Source organism: Pararge aegeria, chromosome 7 (assembly GCF_905163445.1).
Source record: "Pararge aegeria chromosome 7, ilParAegt1.1, whole genome shotgun sequence".
Taxonomy (NCBI): Eukaryota; Metazoa; Arthropoda; class Insecta; order Lepidoptera; family Nymphalidae; genus Pararge; species Pararge aegeria.
The window spans coordinates 7,323,977-7,347,931 of NC_053186.1; the positions used below are offsets into that span (position 1 = coordinate 7,323,977).

A 23,955-nucleotide genomic window follows, 5' to 3' on the forward strand; every position below is an offset into this window, starting at 1 on the left:
AGTATTTAAATTTTATACCATCTGCCTGCTTCATACCTGTCTTGGTCGACACCCGTAGTTGCGTGCTAATACTATTACTTCAGGTCGAGGGGTTTAACATAATGTGTACTGTCCAGGTGGTGAAGGTGTGGGCGGAGCGCGGCGCCGTGCAGGTATACAACCCGAAGGGCCAGGACAAGCTGTTCACGTATGACGCTGCCTACGACTGCACGGCCGACACGCAGACCATCTACGATGAGATGGTAAGTCTTACCAACCAGAAGGGATTATGCATAGCCGAGGATATTTTTAAACCCACTAATGGTTTAATTTAAAGGTTTAGCTTTTTGAACAATTTTGCCATTGCTTCTACTTCTTAATATGAAATTTCTGAAAGTCAGCACTCAGTTTCAGCCACTCAGCTAAAAATAGAGCTGATAATCAAAAAACTTAACTCACTCGTACTCATGAACTCAACAACAATCTTTCGATTTAAAAAAATGCATTTGAGTCGGTCCTACCGTTTGAACGCTGTAAGGACACAGAAAAACAGACAGATCAATCAACCTTATGCCCGTTTTCACTTACGGCCAACAAGGCAATGCCTAAATAAGTAACACCTAATCAAAGGAGATTCCTATAGAAAAAAAAACGTTTGATATATGCCTATATATCAAATCGCCTAAATCATTAGGCATTAAATTTAGGCAATGCCTAGGTTTAGTGAAAACGGGCATTCTTCCTTGTGAGTCTCTATCTAATTGTAGCCATAAGCCCTTGGCCTTTCTAAGTAAGTTGATATAATATAATAAACCATTTGACAGTCGGTTAGCGCAGTGGGCAGCGACCCTGCTTTCCAAGTTCAAGACCGTGGGTTCGATTCCCACAACTGGAAAACGTTTGTGAGATGAACATGGATGTATTTTAGTGTCTGGGTGTTTATCTGTATATTTTATGTATTTAGTATTTATGTGTATATTTATCCGTATATTTTATGTTTTTAGTATTTATGTGAATTATATTCATAAAAATATTGATCAGCTATCTTAGTACCCATACATTACACACACAAGCTACGCTTACTTTGGGGCCACATGGCGATGTGTGTATTGTCGTTGTATTTATATATATGTATTTAGAATTTTGAGAATGTAGAATGTGTGACTCGAATCTGATTTAGAGAAAAGCAACATCTTCAGTGACAGAATAAACGTCCGGCCTTCTAGGTTCTTCCCAGCAGTGCCATATGCAACTTTGCATTGCTCAATAAGAGTAAATAAATAAATATACTACGACAATGCACACATCGCCCTTTAGCCCCAATTTAAGCGTAACTTGTGTTATGGGTACTAAGATGACTGATGAATATTTTTATATATAATATACATAAATACTTAGAATATAAATATAAACACCCAGACACTGAAAAACATTCATGCTCATCGCACAAACATTTTCCAGTAGTTAGAATCGAACCCACGGCCTTGGACTCAGAAAGCAGGGTCGCTGCAAACTGCGCCAATCGGCCGTCAAAGAGTGTCTGGTTATGGGCCGAATTAAGGGAAACACCAAACACAGTGTTTGTTTACGGTTTTTCCTTCATGGAACAGTTGTTTAACACGCATGTTCATGCGGGCGGTACGGCTGACGAAATAAAAGTGAAACTTCAATTTTAATGGTTGGTACAAAAAAAAATCACCTTATTACACAGAATCATTTGCCACCAAAAAGAAATAATGTAACAGGTGCTATTATAGAAAAGATCTAGTTTCTGTAACTACACATGTTAACTTAAGAATACGAATGGTGATTGGTGATCGAATTGTAAAGCTAATGTTATTAACCAGTTCAAAATTAGGAGAAACCAAAAAATAAAGAAAAAGATCTACTTTCTGTACACATGTTAACTTAAGAATACGATAATATAATGGTGATTGAATTATTAGCGGATCAACCGTCGTATTAAGTCACGTAAATCGCACTATAGCAAGCAAGCTAGCTACACACTTGAATAAAACTTCAACGGCGAGAAACTATTATATCGCGTTATAGGTGCCAGTTTAGTCATCCCTGGAACCTGGATTTCTAACAAGACACGTATTACGTCGTTGATAAAGTATACCAAAATATACAAAAAGAAGATTCACTTGTTAAAAATAACAATGTAGTAATAAGTTGCAGTTAATAAAAACAAAAATGAACCTTTGAAGATCAAGGTCGATAAGAGCATTACATAAATTATGCTCTTTAACGCTCTTTGCATTCGCACACACATGACAACCTAATATACATATTTATCTGTTTATATAATTAATTTGAACGGGTGCAACACTCCGACCTTTATTTGGGTAGATTTTAATATGTTACCGCTGATTTTGGGCAAACACTTCCTTCGGGAGAGACCTTTAGTACAGCGGGCACAGGAAGGAAATAAAAATTCTAATCCTTGGTTATATCCCCTGACTAGGGATAAAATGTACGTGTCCACCTGCTAAAGCACGGGAACATGGGATAGGATAAGTTTTCCCCTGTTTATTATTACACATATCATCATCATATCAACCCATTACCGACCCACTTTAGGGCACGGGTCTCCTCCCACAATGAGAAGGGATTGAGGCCGTAGTCGACTACGCTGGCCCAGTGGGGATTGGTGGACTCCACACACCTTTGAGAACATTATGTAGAACTCTCAGGCATGCAGGTTTCCTCACGATATTTTCCTACACCGTTCGAGTTTTATTTACTTAAAACGCACAAAACTTAGAAAACTTAGAAAACTTCGAACTCGGGCCCGAATACGGTCACCGGCACGTACCCCTGACTTTTGAGGGTTACGTGTGTTCTTAATTTTTGCAATGAAATATCAGTTGTTTTAACGCTGAAGGAATACATCGTGAGGAAACCTGCAGGCCTGAGAGTACTTCATTATGGTTTTAAAGGCGCTTGGAGCCTACCAATACGAACTTGGCCAGCGTGGTGGACTATGGCCCATATATCCTTCCTATTCGGATAGGAGACCCTACTAATTACCAGCCCACTTGAGAGCGTACTGTAGTAATTAGTTTATAATGATGAAGGCTAGTCTGGATAAGGAAAGGTTAAGAAAGCAAATGAATGTGGACACAATCTCGTGTGTGTGTAATACAGTCGAAATATTTTATTTCGGTTTCGATTTCGCGTTCCATTGTTTCCAACTACTGATCACCCAAACATCCGACACCACAGGCGCATACAGCAATATTGTGTGGAAATCGTTTTAGGGTTCCGCATCTACTCGTAACAATCTTTTAGTCGACCTCCTTAGCATAGTGTTTATGGTCTGTTATATAAGAGGAAGATTCCGGTGCCGAAATTTCAGAAATTCAGAAATCATAAATTTCTGAATTTTCTCTGGTCCACCGACAAAGATATGCCTCCAAGCGTTCCGATACGATATTGCGTAGCATGTATGGATTTGACATTGCAATAATCCTAAAAGGCGGGCAGGTCGCATCATCAGAAAAAATAAACAATCGTTAACTATAGTAGAAATAGAAAATCTTGTGGACTTTGGCTGTCCGTCTGACGTAACGTACTCCAGTAACTACTAATGCTATCAGGCTATATTTAAAGTTTCTTTAAAATATGTTTTCCAAACTGTACCTATCGCAGATGAGTAAAGTTATAATTACTGTCATTTCAATACCCGAAATAAGGAAATTTTAAATAGGGTTACTAACTAGGTCAAGATGTGGTATACAATATTAAAAAGCATCATTTTCAAAATAGAGTTTTGATTCTTTCCAATCCCTTATCTATTGCCTAGCACAGATTTTACAAACCAGCCATAAATCTTTACAAACAAACTTAATACATGGATGGTTTCAGACAAACTGTATATTAATTTTTTAAGCGTTCAAATTAATATTAATCCAAAATATTACTTAAACCTTTCTAAGTTGCGGAACCCTCAGTGCGCGATCCGACTCATACTTAGGCGTTTTTGTTTATTACTGTTTTTTTTTCTTTTTTTACGCAAGCACAATATTGCCGCTCGAAGGTCATACCGAAATCATACCAAATGACCTGGCATAAAATTATCTTCCTTATGTCTTATAAGTTATTCACGCTAAATATATAATTTTATTAATTAATCGCAACATTGTAAGGTGATATTCGGTTTCGATGCTATAATTGCCGGTAATTTAATTGTTCTAGTTTCTCGCTACTGACTAAAGTAAACAGTTCTAGTACAGTAGCAATTTGGCAAGTGCTACGATGCCAAGTTTTAGTCGAAATTTTCGCAATATCCCAATTTTCCATTCAGATTAGAAGCCTTGAAGATGTTTACTTTTAGGCTTCTTGTAGGCACACTTAGAACAAAACAAGCTAGAATACGACCAATACGTAATTGAATTCTTATTGTTGACGGACCCTTTCTGACGACTAACAGAGAATCTAGTATATTATTGGCCAAAAGCCGACTAATTTTTGCTGCATATTATGTTACGAAATGCTATTTTATCAATATTATAAATTTAAAATGCATATAAAAACAAGCTAGAATACGACAAGTAATTCCTTCAAGTTTAAAAAGGAAAATCACTCACTTTTCACCTTTACAATATACTATTTTAGTTCAAAGTGCCATATATGTTAATTAATACTTAGCCAATGACAGTGCTGGACTAAAGCAGGGTTTGCACATAATCACCGAACGATGAACGGTAGTAGGATGGTAGGAGGTATCACCTTAGTCGCCTCGTATGCGGGAAGACTAGGGATGTTGACAACTATATGTTTATAGAAGAACGAGACCTCCTGGTACAAGTATATTATATGCTTAAAAGGAGATCTCAGCGTATTAATTAACTAAGAATGAAATTGTTAATGTAATAAAATTTATTATTATTATTATTATTATATGGTGATCTGCCGTCTCCACACGGCGCACTCTTAATATATTTTATGATATATTTCCCACCCGGTTAGCAAAGAGGAGACAAAAATGTAATCCCCGATTATGTCCACCGACCAGGGATAAAATACGGCAACAGGGAAAAGTAGGAGTTCTGTAGGGTCGAAAAGTAAGAGTTCTGTAGGTTCTAGGGACTCTTGATTAATATTACACGAATAATGTTTGTATATTATTTTTACCCATGTCTTGGTCAGAGATTTGATAAACCTTTGGGAGAAGACAAATATTTTGTCCTTTCCCGTGGAGTTAAATTTCCCCTGTCCATGCTAGTCGTGCTGGGATAGAGGCGACCAGATGGTGACGATAATGACGTATTTCTATAAAAGATAAAAAGTAAAGCTGGCAGTTGGCAATGATCATGACACAGCACACAGGTGGCTGCATAAGTGCTGCCTACGCGCAGGAACGCATAAAAATAATATCCGCCTCAATTTCAATGGCAGGCCTTGACGCCGACGAAGGTTTCTTGTTTTTCACACTTCTGAGTCACAGTGAGGGTGGGCGAGGGATTTCAGAATATGGCCTCAACTCAAGTCACAAACACCTTGCAAATGTCGAATGATGAATGAAATAAACAATTTCAAATTGCTAATGGTTACCCTCTTAAATCTAAACAAATGCTGGTAATGCTTTTTTTCTTTGCTAATTGAACTATACTGAATTATTAGAAAAAGCGGTGATAGTTTAGTGGGTAAAGCTTCGGTTTTCCTTTCGTTGAAACCAAGTTCGAGCCCCGACACGCACCGCTAAGTCTTTGGAGTTATATGCGTTTTTAATTTAAGCAAATTAATTAACATTTGCCTTAAACGGTGAAGGAACACACCGTGAGGAAACCAGCATGCCTGAGTGTTCTCCATAACGTTCTCAAGGGCGTGTGAAGTCTACAAATCCACACTTGGCCAGCAGTGGCGTGCACAGGGTTTCGACCAGGGTATGCATAAAGCAAGAAAATGGCATAAAATGGAAAATTTCCCCTCCAATATTGGGTATGCAGTGCTTTTGCGCATGTAAGAAGTGCACGCCACTGTTGGCCAGCGTGGTAGACTACGGCCTTAACTCGTCTCATTCTGAGAGGAGACCCGTGCCCTGTAGAAGGCCGGAAATGGGTTGATGATCATGGTAAATTGTGATTCAGAGAGCGGTTATAGCATAGTGTTTAAGGCTTCTCTTACGGTGAGACCGAGTCCGTTCCCTATTGCATAATCTTCCATGTTATCTCGAAAGAGCGCTGTACACGGTAATGCTGAAGCTTGCAGTGAACTGCAAAAATATGTTTGTTGAATTTAATTGCCTTTTGTTCGTGAACAAAGGCACTTATTCTTATTGTTGGCGCTCGCCAGGCGCACTCCGCCTCGCCATTCGACAGGCAGTACGGCACGCGCCTTGTTTTAGGGCCCCGTAATGAGAATGAAAAACCTAAAAGTAACGTATTTTCTATACTTACGATAGGCCAGCGCTTGACGATCATGCCTGTTAGAAAGCAATAATGAGGTCTAAGTTGGAGCACGCTTGCCTAGAAAAAGCCTATTCAATCTTGCCCCGAAGATAATCAAGTTTTACGTGGCAGGAAACATAGTTGCCGGGAGGGCGTTCCACATCATCCCAAAAACGTAGATATTAAACTTATTCATACTACTTTTCTCCAAGTTCTTAAAAATTTGTGGATTTAATCGTATTTAATACGTTACGAAAAAAAAATAAAAAAATAGTAATACTATTTCTTCTTCTTTTGATTTATGGCTTTTCGTAGTGCCAAAACAGCACAATGTACTTTGCCAATACTATTTCAAGTCTTTTAGGGTTTTGACATAGGATTTTTAGTCTGTCCGTTCAATTATATTTTCACACATCGACAAGTGCAGAACTGCCACCGTTAAATCACCTGCAATATACGCAGATAATCAGTTGGCAACTAAGAGCAAAATATACTTATTGCGGCAACCAAGCTTTTTCGAAATTGCACGTCTTATACAATCCATTATCAATTAATATCCATTATCCAAAATTTTAATTGTCTTTATTTTCCTATCAGAGCCAATTGATTCAAGTTTATAGGGGGAAATGTCCGTGAAATTATCTTATCGGGATCAGAGATTGTATCGAGTTCGTAATCAACGAGCCTCTTAGACGATTATTTTGTTTCTTTCTAACCCTAGTCTCATCATCGCCATCATCATAATCATCATCCACAGCCTAATAACATCTCACTGCTGGGTATAGGCTTCGTCTCTCATAAAACCGGCGGTTTTAGAGCATGGACCCACCACACTGCTCCAATGCGGTTTGGTGGGCTTTAACGACTTGTACACAAATTATAATAACCGTGATTAAAGGCTTAATGCAGCGGCATTGACACCAGCAATTTCCTAATTCCGGCCTGGCATTGAAAATTCTTTAACAGAAAATACCCACTACCTAACAAGACCCAGGACTCGAACCCAGGGCCTCGTGAACTGTAGTTGAACATGCTAACCACTAGACCAGCGAGTAAGTCAACCCAACCCAAGTCTAATCCGCCGCATTTATTTTGTTCGATTACAATGGACAATACTCGCCCAGGCTCACTCGAATTCGGATACTCTTCAAGGCTAGTATAGCACGTATGACATCACGTGTACGTCAGTTGCAGTGTACACAGTCGCTGTGGTGGCGCTGTTCCAACAAAGCCTTGTGCTAGCACAGTGCACAGCACGCTTCAGTACGTTTGGTCTAGATTATGTTGAGCTTACACTCGCGTCGAAGGTCACCTCGTGGCAATGGGCCGAGAGGTCAGTGTGTTATACTACTGAATTAAGAGCATTCTACCGAATTTTGTAGTGTTTCTTAAATTCAATTATTTAATTTAAATTTCTACTGGAAAGTTGTTGAAATGAAATATAAATGCTGTTAATGTGTATGTTTTACACACGGTTTCGCTCGCGATAGATTTGATCGAACAATTCGGGTTGTCATTTTCTTAGAGCTATTAATTAATCTCTCGGAAGCAATAATTTTTGGTATGAAAGGAATTTCCCACATTCGTATTTATGATCTTAGGTTCTTAGGATGTTGATATTTTAGACAAATACCAATAAGAGCAGGACAATCGTTTAGTTTATAGTGTACTGTAGGTAATCGTTTAGTATATCGTTTAGTAGGTATTCTATATTACTATATTCTGAGCTTGATTCGTGTTTTAAACATTCCATTATATATATAACCTTGGTATCCTCTAGAGACAACCCAGTTTAAATGTTCCATAATTTTCTCAATAGATAATAGATTTAATAACTAATTTACTATTAAAGCGATATCAATTTTAGCGCATCGACATATCGTAGAAAAGTATTGAATGCCTTTGTGAGGTTGCATATGCTTTGAAAACATAATCTCGAAGGCAATGCATAAGAAATGTGATGAATATAAACACTTTTATTTAAGCTTACGTCGACTTGATGAATGAATTTCTGAATGGCATGGTTGCTACGAAGTAGTCGTCTCGGTCGGGCGGCCAGTTTTCATCTCACTCAAAATAGAACATTTATTGTTAAATTACAAAAAGTTTAATAGAGAAGTTTCTAGCCGGCTTATTTACAATAGAATCTGTCTTCCGAACTTTGGTCGAGTAGGAACTAGCAACTCTAGAGATATGTTTAAATATATTTAAAAAAGGGCCTTTAAGGTACTACTTAAAATAAATAAAATTGTATTTAAATCCACATCAGTTGCGGGCTTAGAAAAGATAAAGGAAACACACACAGGATACAGGGACCAGTTTATGGGAGTACCCCCGACCTGCAAATGCCTCGTGCGGCCTCGTGCATAAAACCAAATTGTTCTAAAGAGGACTGCAGATTCTGGGGCTCCAAAATAAAAATAAAACTTTTAGTCTCAAAGAATTCATAAAGATGTTTTCTGCTCGTAGAATGCGAATGCTATTTCGGAGGACGACGTAGGTACGTCACAAACAATGCTATGTTTATAAATCGCGCGAGTGATAGCTATAAACGGGCCGTAAAGTCGACAGCTTCCACACGGTTCGCGAGGAGCAATGCAAGATTTAACTATTTGTATCTCGCTTTATACTTACACTATTTGTGCTTGTTTACAAGTGCGCGCTCTTGAACGAACGGCCGATGTTTTACGATATCGTAAATACTACACATTGCCCAATCGGTTCCACTTGCGGCTACTTCTATTCTAGGGCAGTTTTTGAGTGTGATACGTGCTCCGGCTGTATAGTATGCGTATCTTAATAGATCAGTATTACGAATCTATTAAAAATTCGCGATTAATATTTGTTATAGGGTTACTTAAATCGAGCAGTTAAAAAATTATATAGCGACCGCTCATGAAAAATTGTAGTAGGTACATAACCAAGCAGCATTCAATTTAGTTTGTAGGGTAACCACCTACGGCTCAGGTTATGGACACAGGGTGGCATTTTGTTGGACCTGTTCCTTGCATGCCCTCGAATCGTTGCTCCGGTTATAGGCGATGGTTTTCCATTTACCTTCAGCAGGGCTAGTCCGGGCAGGAGATCAAAATAATATCGTGGGGTATAAATAACGTGTCCACCTGCTAAAGCACGGGAACATGGAATATGAGAAGTGTACCCCGTTTTTTATTATCCATATTTTGTGAACATATTATTTCCACTTATGGCGCCAGTGCTCTGAAAGTTGATAAAGCTGTCGGAGAATATACATTTTTATCCTTTCCCCGGGGATATAATTGTCTCCTGCCCATGCTAGCCGTGCAGGGGGGCCATTTGCTCATGCATTATATAAAAAAAAATTATATCTAAAAAAAGAGATTTTCTTATCAAAATAATATGTTTGTTATTTAGCGCTAGTAAGAACTTAAAACTCTATTTGAAAGACGTGTTCGTCCGCAGGTCCGGCCCTTGGTCGCGTCCGTCCTGGACGGCTTCAACGGCTGCGTGTTCGCGTACGGACAGACGGGCACGGGCAAGACACACACCATGGAAGGCACGGCGGACCACGAGGGCATCATCCCGCGCGCCTTCCGCCACATCTGGGCTCACATCGAAAACACGGCGTCGCCCGACGTCACGCACCTCGTGTCGTGCTCCTACGTGGAGTTGTACCTCGAGGACGTGCGAGACCTGCTGTCCAAGGACCCCAAAAAGCTCACTATTCGGGGACAGGTGAGTGCTGTTCTTCCTAGCGGTACTGGCATATGCATGCATCGACCTTGGCTCTGCAGTGAGCCTTGTGGTTTTCAACTGTCCCGGCAGGATGCTATATTTGGAAATTTGAATATGCATTTGCTAATTTTGGTTCGGTCTGGCAGGCTTCAGTGGCCAGTAGCTACCCCCTACCGACAAAGATTTCCTGTGAAGCGTTCCGATGTAATGCCGCGTTCTACCCGTTAGGGGTTTGGGTATATACCTATCACTGCCTTATCCCTAACAAGCTAGTCCTACCACCATCTGAGATCATTTATCACTAGGTCTGAGGTGAGATTGCAGTTAAGGGTTCACTTGCAGTAGAGAAAACCGACTAGCTCTGATTATTAGGAGTGAATTTTATTAAGTATTTAAATAAGTAGGATCATCTTCTTCTCATCATCATCAAGTAGATCATCTCCAAGTAGGACCATTTAAAATAGGTTGAGATGACATAGGACAGATGTTAATGATTTTTAACATACATAATTTATGAGCTTGCATCTTGTTAATTATTACGTTCTGGTACCGTGTACAATTCGGTGTGGTTTTAAGGACGTTTACGTCAGACAGTAAACAAAGTTTTAAGGTCAAGCTGCAATAACCACGAGTGACAACAAACACGAGTACTATCCACTTCCTCGTCTAAGTCAAAGAGTGACGCAACGTGCCCCTCACAGCTGCGCCGAGGATGCTGTTTGCTGAAACCTGCGCCTGCATACGAGTTACGAATGATTGTACTAGTAGAGCGACCAACGCCTACAATCATATGAGACTGTCCCGACAATTTACTAATTATACATACTTATCAGTAGGGCGTTTGTGCTACGAGATAATAATCTTTATCCGTTACTCAAGATATTGGGAAGATATACTTAATTTCCTCGTAATTCTTTTCCATAGAACTGAACTTTTATTTATTAGAAAATCGACGAAATAGAGTTTATTATAGATATGAATAATACTTTTTTTTTTGATCCCACAACAAGTGGCGTGCACTTCATACATTTACGAAGTACTGTCTACCCTATTTTATTATTAATATAAGGAGGAAGATTCTCCAATTTAGGACATTTTCTTGCTTTTGCCTAGAATAGTCAAAAAACCTGAGCAATCCATTGGCCATTGTCAATAAATTTCTCTCCTTCCACCATTGTATTTTAGTGACCATATTTTGTTAGGCAACATCAAATAGGGATCACTGATCTCCTTAACCGAACTGTAATACTTAAATAAAAAACGCACTTCCAGTGCACGTGTTGCGATAAGTGTAGTAATTTTAGTAACTTGTATACATAATTAGTAGTTAATAATACGTTTTTTAACATTATGAAGGTGTATAGTATAAATAAACAAAGCGCAAAACAAATTATAAGCGCCACCACGAAGTCAAACAAAAGCTTTGATACAATTTTTTTATCATTTGTATAATGTGTAATTTTCAAAAACTTGGTTACAATAGCCAAGTGTGACATAATGTTTGCATGTGAAAAACATACAAACTGGTTGTAGAGTAGGCACCTACTTACGCGTTTTATTATTTATTTTAAATATGCAAAAGATATACATTGTAATATTTTGAATTGAGATTTTTTTACTTTTATTGTACGCTACGAAATACATATACCTAGGTATATTATACCGGTATTTATATCTTTGGTATATTATATCGTCTTTGTCCGGTCATTCCTGGCAAGAAACTAGGTTTCACGTGATTTTCTAGCAATTGGTGATTTGCCAATAAATTTACTCAAAATTAAAAACATGATATGACGAGCTTGGAAAGTGACGCCACAAGCATTCATAGCATTGTTTTTAGCTTGTAATTCTGTATTTTTGTCAATTTTTTTTTTTAACTTTTTTTTATTTAATTAATTTTTTACTGTTAAAAGCTCATATTATTAGAGCTATAGGCTATCTATGCTAAACCAAGCTTAAACCTCGGAGACGCTGCGGTAACCATTCAAGTAAACAGTGTACAAAAATAAAAAGAAACATTGCGTGCATTGAATAAGTCCCTGTTTGTTTTACAACGTTCGACGACTCCCCTAATATGTCATTACAAGGAAATTTTCCTTTCATCGATCTAATAAAACCAGTATCTTAACGACGCCTATCGTGCCACGATACTTGTCGATAATATTAATGTTTTACTCACTCTTGCTTTTGCCTACTAGTTCGTACGCATGAAATTCGGTAGACACTTTTATTTTGGCTAAACATATCAAGTTATACATCATCAATAGCTTTTAACAGTCCACTGCTTGGCTAAAGGCAAGGCATCATGGTAGTAGTAGCACGGAGGCTGTTGCTGCCTGCCCAATCTCCGCTCCATCCTTTTGTTGCAAAATATATAATATACTACTTTGCATTATTTCTTATTAACAGCAAATCGGCTGAGTGGTTGTTCTGTATATACAAAAATCAAATAAACAAACTTATACAATTTCATAATACTAGAGATTATATTTAATCAACAAGTTGTATATCTAATTAATTTATTGCGTACTGATAAATAAACGATATCAACGATAATTAATTGACCTTTATACTTGATATTTTTTCAGTGAGAAAATAATGTTTAAGTACGAGTCATGAGGTCTTGGGTTCGCTTTCCGGGTCGAGTTTAGTATTTATAGGTATTCGGTGTCTGTTAGAAAATTCTTATTACCAAAACGGAGCTAGGAAATTTCCCACCCCTTGCCCCGGAGAGCACGTTAAGCCATCGATACTGGTTAGTTTGGTTGATAATCGTTTAAACCCTCCAACTCGCACAGGAGCAGTGCGGTGGGTCTATGACTCCTTCTCACCTATGAGGGCCTGTGCCCAACTGTGGTAGATAAATTTGCTGAGGATGATGGTGATTCAAATCATAAGTAAAGCACATGGAAGTCAATTTCTTTTTCCAAATGCCATTATGTTTATCCATTAAAATAAAATTTCTTTATATCTGCCAATCGCAAGAGCGACTTCCTGTTTTTGGCGTCCATCCAAGTCACAAGTCAGTTGTAAACCAGATTGGGATTCGATTTATGAATTAATTTACAAACAATGTAGGTGTAGTAATTTACTTCATTCATAACCAAATATTGCGTGATAAGCATGGTTCCATTTAAATGTCAGTTATTTATAGGCTAGCATTCCATTTTAACCGACTTGCAACCATTACCGACGGCCATTGCAGCGAACCTGCTTCCTGAGTCCAAGGCCGTGGGTTTGATTCCCACTACTGGAAAATGTTTGTGTGATGAGCGAGAATATTTTCCAGTGTCTGGGTACTCATAAAAATATTCATCAGTCATCTTAGTACCCATAACACAAGCTAAGCTTACTTTGGGGCTAGATGGCGATGTGTGTAGTGTCGTAGTATATTTATTTATATTTATTAGTAGAATATATCATGGCATTAACTTTGAAGGTTCATGTTTTAAAAGGCTGGAAGAAATATTTTATTTTTGATTATTTTGTAAAAGTACATAACTTCATTATTTCCTTGCAAAATGAAAGGCTGAAAGTCCAAAGACAACTCAAGCGAATAAGACTAAGACTGTTAATTTGAACGGAATCGTATGATTCTGTATATTCATTGAACGAAGTTATGGTGTTGAAAGTATAGGTAGGAAGTCAGTTTTCCTGCTTAGTGCTCGTGCTGCGAACTAAAGTGACATTGTATTGTAGGTAGGTATTTTTATCCCACCATTTATGTATTTGTTGTAAACAACAATATTACGGTGCAGTAATTATATTTACTAATAGGTGATTTATGCTTATACAGAAAAGGTGCTTAGACAAAATCTAAGTCAATATGTGGGAACCTACTTACTTAGTTTTATGACAGAGAAACCTCTTGCACGTGACTCCATTCTAGTATCAACAATAACTAATTTAAAGACGCAAACAAAAAGAAAACTTCATGTACATTAATGTACTAGTCAAGCCCTTTAATTTAATACCCGTATTCAGTGGCGTGCACAGGTTTTTTGACCAGGGTATGTATAAAGAAGGAAGATGCCATAAAATGGGAAAATCCTCCGCATTTATGAGTTATACAAACATACTAGGGTAGCAGGCAGTGCTTTTGTGCATTAATTAATTGCACGCCACTGCCCTATGGGGAAGTTGTGAAAAAAAACTCTAATTCGCCAGTAGTAGTAGGTAGAAAAGGAACATTTGAAATCGCAATTATTACATTTAATACATTCAGACTAAACAATTGACCGATCCGCCGTATTTGAAGTGTAAAAAAAAATGGTACATTTTTTGTCTCGATATAGCCATTATTTCACAGTATTTCTTAATCTAATAAACTGAAAGGCACTAGATTGGTTTGTTACTTGGTCACAAGTTCATGAGAGAGTGAAAGTGATAATGACCTTCGGCGTGATACCTGAAAACTGCAGACTGAACACTGAAGGCGCTAACTATTCTAAGTACTTAGTTGTTAACTTTCCAAACAAACATCTATTTATAGCCACCGACACAAAAGGTTGTTATAAGTTGGGCCGTTTTGTTCGTCGGTGTATCTGTGACAATCAAACAGGTGGACCGATTAAGATACGGTTTTTGGATTATATTTGTTTGTGTTCTACGCAGAACGTTGAGGGTTACTTAAACGATAAAAAAGCTTGGTTGCGAATTGCTCTAACTACACAGCTTAATATAAATTTACTGTGAGATAGTGATAACAAAAAAAAATAACCGGTTAAGTTTGTTGTGGGCTCTTCTTAGACCAGGACGCGTTTGGAACCCTCGTAGCTTTAGGTTTAAGTTGGCGAACGAAGTTAAAACATATTATATGTATGAACGCTTCATAAGTACCTGTGGCAGGCCTACATGAATGAATAAATTTGAATTTGAATTTTGAATTTGACACGTAGATGTTATTTATGGGTGTTTGTTTGGAAACTTTATTGCGCAACCTTATTTCGTACAAAGTAAACATATTCAGAGGTTTCTAAAGGTGGTGTTACCTAAAGCTAAAGTAACCTTAACGTAAGAAAAGGCGAAGTAACGGATGTATGGGGGGTTGCAATTTTCCTTCCTTTCCTGAAAACTATCAGTCGTTTTTTAGGTTATATTGCGAAGGACGAAAGTGTTATCGTGGCTGGTAAAAACTGGTTAGAAAGAGAACAATATAATTGAGTGGCAGAATATGGTGTAGGCAACAGTCTATATTTTAAGGACTTTGTAATAAAATACATAAAAATGTATGTACACCTATTTCGAGGATGAATTGAATTGAATTGAAAATTTTTATCCCTACCCAATTATTTTAACCCCAGACGTTCATCTTAAATATTTAAATATTATTCTACTAGTCACGGCCTTTCATTTAATACCTATTAATTGAGGGAGTTTTGGAAAACAGGATATTATATTATAATATTTAAGATGAACGTCTGTATAACAAACAATATAAAAAATAGTAATAACTAGGTACCTGCTCGCCCAAACGGCGTTTCGCTTTTCAGGTTACAGTTATTTTCCAAAAAACATGGTGCTTTTTATTGAAATTCTGTACAAAGTAGTTGTAAATGAACGATTTACGTGACTACATTATAATATCGATCATTTCCATGTTTCGAGATCCGATTTCTATTCTAAATGTGAGCAAAAAAGCCGAGCTTGTGAAGTTATACGTGTTTTTTACCAGGTATTATACTAGAAGCAGTGATATCCCAGTGGTTAGGACTTCGGCTTCACTCTCCGAGTTTTAATCCCAGCACATACCTCTAACTTTTCTAAGTTATGTGAGTTTTAAGTAATTAAAATATCAATTGGTTCAACGGTGGAGGAAAACATCGTGAGGAAACCTGCATGCCTGAGAGTCTTCCATAATGTTCTCGAAGGCGTGTGAAGTCCATCAATAAGGCCTGACTACGGCCTAAACACTTCTCATTGAGGGAGAAGACCCGTGGCCTGTAGTGGGCCGGGAATGTGTTGATATGATGATGATGATGATGATGATGATACCTGATATTGAGATAGTCGTCAAGTGGAAGCCTATCTAGAAAAAAAAAACAAGCGATAAAAATTATGAAAAACCCCTGCAAGAGACGTCAGTCCAGGGATAAGTCAGGCTAGAGACTGAGTTCGATATCAGGAACGCAGCTCTAACTTTCGGAGTTATGAGCGTTTCAATTCAAGCATTTAAAATATCACTTGATTTAAAGGTGAGGGAAAACGTCGTGAGAAAACCTGCATGCGAACGAGCTATCTATAATGCTCTAAAAGGCGTGTGGAGTCAACCAGTGCAGCGTGGTGAACTACGAACTAAATCCTTCTCATTCACAGGAGACCCGTGCTTTATAGTGGGCCGTTAATAGGATGATATTGGTGATAATCGGAGTCTACCTATAGGTAATCCTTCGTAGCTTATCCCCCGACTTAGTTCGATATAAGTGTGCGAAGTCGGCTTTTTAAAAATTGCCCTTAACTGCAATTTCACCTAGAGCTAAGTGATGATGCGGTTTAAGATGGTAGCGGTCTAACCTATAATGGAGTACGGCAGTTATATTAAACACATATCAATTATTGGTTTAAACACGACATCGTACCGGAACGCTAAATCGCTTAGAAGAACGTCTTTTTCGGTAGGGTGGTAACTAGCCACGACCGAACCGGACCAGACCAGAGAAAATTGGCTCTGCTGGGAATCGAACCCGGGCGTTCCTTTTACAACCGCTGCGCCAGGTACTCTAAAATAATGTAGCAAACCTCCTCTATTTGGAATTGTATAATAGTGAGAGGCGCAACGAGTGAATCATTGATAGGAATAAATAATATTTAGACTGATGCACGCAAGCGCAGCGGCCTGCAGCCTTGTAGATACGCACGCGGCGTCCGCGTCTAATTAACGCTCTATGGTTGCCACTTCATGAAAAATTAAGAACTCAATTAAAAAAAAAAATGTCTTTACTTATGTATACGCGTTAGATTCGCGTACGTCGAGCGTACTTCTTTGGCGTAATATAAAATATTTGGAATTCCAAATTAACATATTCATTGTAAAGTCAAAATCTCCTGAGGATGCTCCTGTTTCGGAGCGAAACGTGCGTAGAGGGTACATTGCCGAGGATCTGTTTGGTGTGGATTAGAAAGATTTTATTGAAAAAATTATAAATTACACCATACAGATTCTCCTGCTGTTCGCGGATTATAGCATAATAAGCTTAATTTTTCATAATCCTTAATCTATTATATAAATATTTCGCGGCTTATCTATTTTTGTATCGGGGGAAAAATATACTAAAAAATCGCTATTGTTTCGTAGGTGGGGTACGTAGCAACCATGCTGTCGGTACCTAATCGGGCGATTGTGCAAAACTGGGTACGATGAGATATGACGTCACATCAATTTCACGGTGTAGCTTCTAGTGGTTTCATCTCGAACCGTTTCACAATGTTCACTTTATTAGTCGTTTTTATGTAGACCCAGTGGCGTGCATATAGGGTATGCACAGGGTATGCAGATGATACAAAATTAATGAAATCTCCGGTACCAGTTATATTTCCTCAAGGGTAGGCTTTTTATAACTCTTACAATGCCTATCCTTAAGTTTTTTATAACTCGTACCGGAGATTTTCTTCATTTTATATAATCTGCATACACTGTGCATACCCTATATGCACGCCAATGTGTACACCTAACTTCGAGTTGGTAGTAGTAGAGCTTATTGTGGCAGAGCTCGTCGGGAGAAATACTACCGCCATGTTTATATTTGCCACCAAACAACTGCTGCATTCCGTTCTGAAGAGAGTGGGCACCAGTGGAATTACTGGCACATGAGGTTTACAACCACTCCTTAGGTTGATACAGGGCAGAGCTTTGTAGAACGTATTTTTTGCATGCCCTGCGACTTGAATAGTGGCGTGCACTTCATACATTCACAAATGCAGTGCCTACCCTAAAATTTTCATATAACTCGTTTGACAGTTATAGATGTTGCTTGTAGGCTTACCGTGATGTGGGCTATTTCCTTGGTCCATCAATTATTTTACTTTAAAAAAAGCTGAGCCAGCCTTATCAAAATTATTATCAAAATTAAGCTTAATTTGCTATACTCCGCGAAAAGTATTACACTTTTCGCGGAGTATAGCAAATTAAGCTTAATTTTGATAATATATCATGGATTTCCGCAAAGTAACGCCTGCTTCTATACAATATACAATACTGAGCCAGCCTTTTAATATCCCACTGCTGGGCGACGCGATGCCTCTTCTTTCGAAGGGTTTCCTTACCTATAGGCAGATAATCTTATGTTGCTACTCAAATTGTTGACCATAGCCTAACTTCAGGGTGTCGGTTTTTCGTGACTGTGTGCGCGCGCATCGTAAAAATTTACTCTCATCATTTTTCCCTCACGCGCCAAAAGAAGTATTACTTCAAAAATATCCTGTCAAACGAGTTATATAAAAAATTAAGGGTAGGCACTGCATTTGTGAATGTATGAAGTGCACGCCACTATCCAAAGTCGACACTTGCCGGGCACTTGACTCAAGCTTTGATTTCACTACAACACTACATAAACAACCCATTGATGGCGACATTAATAGACTGGATAATGGAATAATTAGTATTTATGAAGTATCTAATTACGCATTGATTTATGCTGGAAGTTGAATAAGTAGATTTTCTCAATAGGAATTAATTTCCTTAGTCCTTGTATGGTTTAAGCGGCCGACGGCGCCGCCGGCCTTTTTAGGGATCCGTAGACAAAGAAGGCCGCCATAAAGTTTCCCCATGTACACCTTCGAGCTTCGAGTTAACTCCTCTCGTTGATAGGAAATTTTAAATTGATCATGAACTTTCTACGGAAGCGGTAATAGCTCAATGGGAAGGGCTTCGACTTCACTTTGCGGGGACGAGTTCGAATCCCAGCACGCACCTCTATTTTTTCTAAGTTATGTGCGTTTATTTGACAAATAAATGTCGCTTACTTCAACAGTGAAAGAAAAGATCAAATTCAAATTCATTTATTTCAAGTAGGCCTACTTTATAAGCACTTTTGAAACGTCAAGTATGTATGTTTGTAGTGACTCTACCACAGGCTCGGAAAACGGATTCTACCGAGAAGAGCCGGCAAGAAACTCAGTAGTTGCTCTTTTCCAACATCAACATTTACAATTATTTTTCTATCTTGCGGGAGATGAGTCCGAGGCTGGCTGCTTCCAATCTACCTTCTCATTAAGGAATTCATCAAATGTATAGTAACCTCGCTGTATTAGATGTGTTTTTACACATTTTTTAAATGTATGTATTGGTAGGCCAAGAATTACCTTAGGAATCATGTTGTAAAAGCGTATACTCAACCCCACAAAGGAGTTCTGCACCTTTCGCAGACGATATGCAGATATCACTAATTTATGTCCGTGAGAAAACCTACATGCCTGAGAGTTTTACATAATGTTCTCAAAGGTGTTTCCAGTCCACCAATCCATTGTGGGAAGAGACCCGTGCCCTGTAGTGGACCAGTAATGGGTTGCTACGATGTTAAGCTTTCCAACATTATTATTTCGTATTAAACAAGGCTCGAATCCGCACGGGGCCAACGCGGTGGACTATGACCCTTCATTATTAAACCCTTCTCATTATGGGATAAAACTAGTGCCCTGTAGAGCGCCGTTGATGGGTTGATATGATGATGATAATGATTATGAAACAAGGCTAGTTGGCAGTGGTGTGCACTTCATACATGCGCAAAAGCACTGCTTACCCTAAAATTTATATATAGCTCGTATAGGAACATGATTTTGCTGTTTTATGCGATTTTTCTACTGTATGCGTACCCTGGTAAGATACCCACTGCAGGCCACTGCTAGTTGGATAGGAGGTCCTAACTAGTAAAAAAGTAGGTCCTAAATAATAAAGAACTTTTGCCCCGCCACTTTTTACAATCGCAATTATTTTAGAGCAATAACTGTAGGTATAGTTGCCATGAAAAGACGACAACTAGGTCGCACCACCCTCAAAGGCGACTGCAGTGGTGGCCTTGTGATTAGGATTTCGGCCTTCCACTCGAAAGGACCTATTACGTTCCGCAGCACGCACCTATAACTTTTCGGAGTTATGTGTGTTTTCTGCAAAATCCTGCATGCCTGGGAGTTTTCCATAACGCTACCAAAGGCGCTTGAAGTCTAACGAACCCCAGTTTGCCAACCCAGTTTTTTTTGTTCCAGATTTTTATGAGTTAGCCCTTGACTGCAATCTCACCTGGTGGTAGGCAAACATCCTCTAACAGGTTTCTACGTCGCTTGGTGGCCAGTCGCTGTCGGTAGAGTGGTAATTAACCGCGGCCAAAGCCTCCCGCCAGGGAGGAAGTCAAATTTTTATGGTTATGCTTATTTCACATCCTAGCACTCCAACCAATGTTATCTCAAATCAATATACACTTAACATGTTTATTCATTTAACGTTATTGTAACAAGATAAATAGATTCTTTATTTACCATACAAATATAAGGTAATGAGCGTGAGGCCGTGATTAGTTTGCATTAACTTGACGGATGTAATACTCGTACTTGAAACGTGTTTGCGGACGTCGATGTATTTATATCAGGAGGCTTACTAAGCAGTATTATTTTAAAATGACAGTTTTATGTGGCATATTTTGATATCCCTAAAATAAGGATTATAATTCTTTAATCAAGAACGTCTACAATATTTAAATAATACATCTTTAAGTGGCGAACGTTTTGGCCCCTGTTCAGTAATAGCAGTACATAATATTACGTACAATGAACATTGTCAGGCATTCTTGGATTTTTATATTCCACATGAAACGGATCTTCCAAAATGTGAATGAATGTAACGTCTCTTTAAAAGTTAACATCTCCTGAGGATGCTCCAGTGTCAGAGCGAAGCGTGAGTAGAGAGTACATCATGGAATTCCGCAAAGAAACGCTTTCTCCGATAATAAATAACTAGTTATCTTATTACAAAGATCACCAATGAATCTATTAAAATAGATAGTTATCTAACAGGCAGGAGGGTGGTGCGACCTAGTTGCGGCGCTGCGGCTCGATTGGCTATGTGACCTCAGTAGGCTACTGGATGAGTGACCGAATTTTCCTTTATTGCGTCTCTCGGAGAGCACTTTCCGTTTGAACCGGTCATTATAATTGAAATTGCGGCTCTTGTGTGGGATAGGGGCCGTGTTGAGCTGTAGAACATAAATTAGGCTAATGATTTACATTAAATATCTACTACTACTTTTTCTCCAAGCGTTTGCCCATTAAACTCTGACTCCCTTATCTATGTCACATGTCAATAATTGACAGTGAGCAATTTTCAAATATCAAAACATGACAAAACACTGATTAACTACTCCACCGTTATGCTACCTCTATTACTACTAGATAAGACTACTAGATCTAAAATTGAATAAGCAAAATAAACTCCACCTTATATCAAGGCAGAAGGAATAACCAATTGTAATTATTTATGTAATACCAAATTCAACAAGCACTTTATATTGTATGTGCAGGAATTAAACGGCTTCTACATCCCCGAGATGACGTCGGTGGTGTGCAAGTCAGCCGCAGAGATGGTCCGCGCGATGCGGGCCGGCAACCGCAACCGCGCGGCCGGCCGCACCGACATGAACGAACACTCGTCCCGCAGCCACGCGGTCTTCCTCGTCACCGTGGAAACCGCACATCGCGATACCAACCGCATACGGTGAGTCGAAAACCTTACACTTTCTACGTGTTTTTAATTCACATAGTTTGGTATTAACATAAGGAAAACCATCCATTGCTCATGATATTCTTCTCAGAAGAAGGTAGCTAAACGCCTCGTCTGAAAATGAAATAAAACGATGGAAAAGTATGACTCAAAAAAAAAAAATTAAATGTACAACTCATCTGTGCCTGTCAAAAGCCTTTTTGAACAAAGATACTTCTGAATGCTATGTACGTCATTGGCGTGCACGGCTAATCACAAGCAGGGGAAAATAATTATATCCCCTGTCAATTGATAAGATTAACGTGTCCACCAGCCAAAGGGAATATAAAAATTTACTCGAATTTAATTTACCCAAATATTCATTCACCCTAATATTATTTTACACGTTTATTACTTAGAAATTATTTTCACTTGTGCTTCAATGCTCGGAGAGTTAATAAAGCGGTTGGAAAGATTTTATCCAGCCCTCGGGGAGAAAGATATCTCCAGCCCATCCAAGCTGTGCAAGAATCTTCTTTTTTAAACTTAAAAAAGTAGCTGTAACAAAGAGCAAACATGCGAAATACCCGCCGAGCGCAGAGCAACAAACTAATTACCGCTGAATCGCTCATTCGAGGGTTGCTCACTCGACCGTTGCCCTCGTTGCGTCGTAGTTAGCCTTTGTCATATTAGAGTTATTGTTCATCTTTTGTCATTCGTCCATTGTCGTACTGGTAAAGTTACGATCACTGGTCTAGAAGAGTGTTGACCTAATTGTTTGTGCAAACAAAATGACCGAACATCTATCTACATTTGATACCTGTGTATGTACAAGGTTAACTAAAACTCCGAAATCTGAAGTCTTTGCTATGACCTGACTGATATTTTGCACTCACTTTAAACTGTCTTTAAAATCTAATTCCTGGATTTTGTCAAGTTGGCTATGAAAAGCCATATTTAACATATTTTTAATTTCTCTATCAGTTTGTGAAATTCAGAAATATATTCAAATCGTCTGGAAATCGTGCAAGTGATTTGTGATCCCCTTTTCTTTTGGTTATCGGATTCCCATCAAGCTAAACGGTTCTCATGTTTGAACTTTGACCCACTTGTCGCTGTCGAGCAGACTCTTTGTCTGCACGTTCGAATCAAAATGATAATTAAAGTGATTTTAAAACTCAAATTCATTTACAATACAATTGTTTAACAATGTGTTTATTAAATTATGGAGCACTTAAAGCACGGCCTCGGTCTTAATATTTTGATATGATTATGTAGTTCATAAATATTTTTTGTCTGCATATAATATAATATAAATAATACGAGCTCATCACAAGGACTCAACTGAATAATAATTGAAAGTATCCATAATTGTTACATTTGTTTCTTATTTTAAAGCACTCCAAAAATACACAATTTATTATGAAATGCGTATATTTAAAATATTTCTTCTTTGTCCTATTCTTCCTGCCCGTGTTCCTGTTGACCTGCCACATTTGTATGGAGTCGTCCAAATGTTGGCCAAATAAGTTATCAGATTTAGGTTAAGGTCGAAATTACGTTTGTTAACTTGTAAATATGGATAACTGCTTCACTTGTCTAATGGTGAACATGTTGCATGTTAGACTACTGTTTACAACGACTTGGGCGTGATTCCTGCTTTTTCTGTAAAAAAATCTTACTACCAGCCCGGAGTCAGAAAAGTGGCGATGTCCAAGGTCCACCGTGCTTTGGGGTTATTATCACACATAACATATTATAATAATGATCGTTAAAGGCCTCATTGGAGCAACGTGGAGACCTGTGACCAAAAATGGGACGATAATAGGTTGACTGGAAAACTAACACTGATGCTCCCGATCTGCAATAGTATATTTGTATCTGGTCGAACTGGCTTGATTTGCTATAGAGCGGGTACGCTAACTCCCTTACGTATTACAGAATTTGTTACATTCTGCAGGACAGCACTTTTCTTCGAATATAATTTATGTACTTACTTTCTGTTGAAGGCATGTTTAAAACAGTCAGTAACCTCTATGTTATCATTCAAATGAACTCTACTCTATTCAGCCCTACCTCTTTCAAGTATTCATCTTTATTCCATAGAATACGCTTTGCAAAATAACAGGGCACAGATATTGCGGGTGTGTTACTATTAATAACAAAGAGTTGAATAATATT

At 38.4% G+C, this 23,955-nt stretch overlaps 1 protein-coding gene across 2 annotated transcripts in view; it reads left to right on the forward strand.

Moving 5' to 3' along the window:
- LOC120624863 (kinesin-like protein Klp68D) overlaps positions 1-23,955 on the forward strand; it is a 62,787-nt gene that overhangs the window by 13,103 nt on the left and 25,729 nt on the right. For both annotated transcript variants that reach the window (XM_039891604.1, XM_039891606.1), the window contains 3 exons: positions 117-242; positions 9,816-10,088; positions 21,596-21,789. In XM_039891604.1, the coding sequence (XP_039747538.1) occupies positions 117-242; positions 9,816-10,088; positions 21,596-21,789 (593 nt within the window). The remainder of the gene's footprint in view (positions 1-116; positions 243-9,815; positions 10,089-21,595; positions 21,790-23,955) is intronic.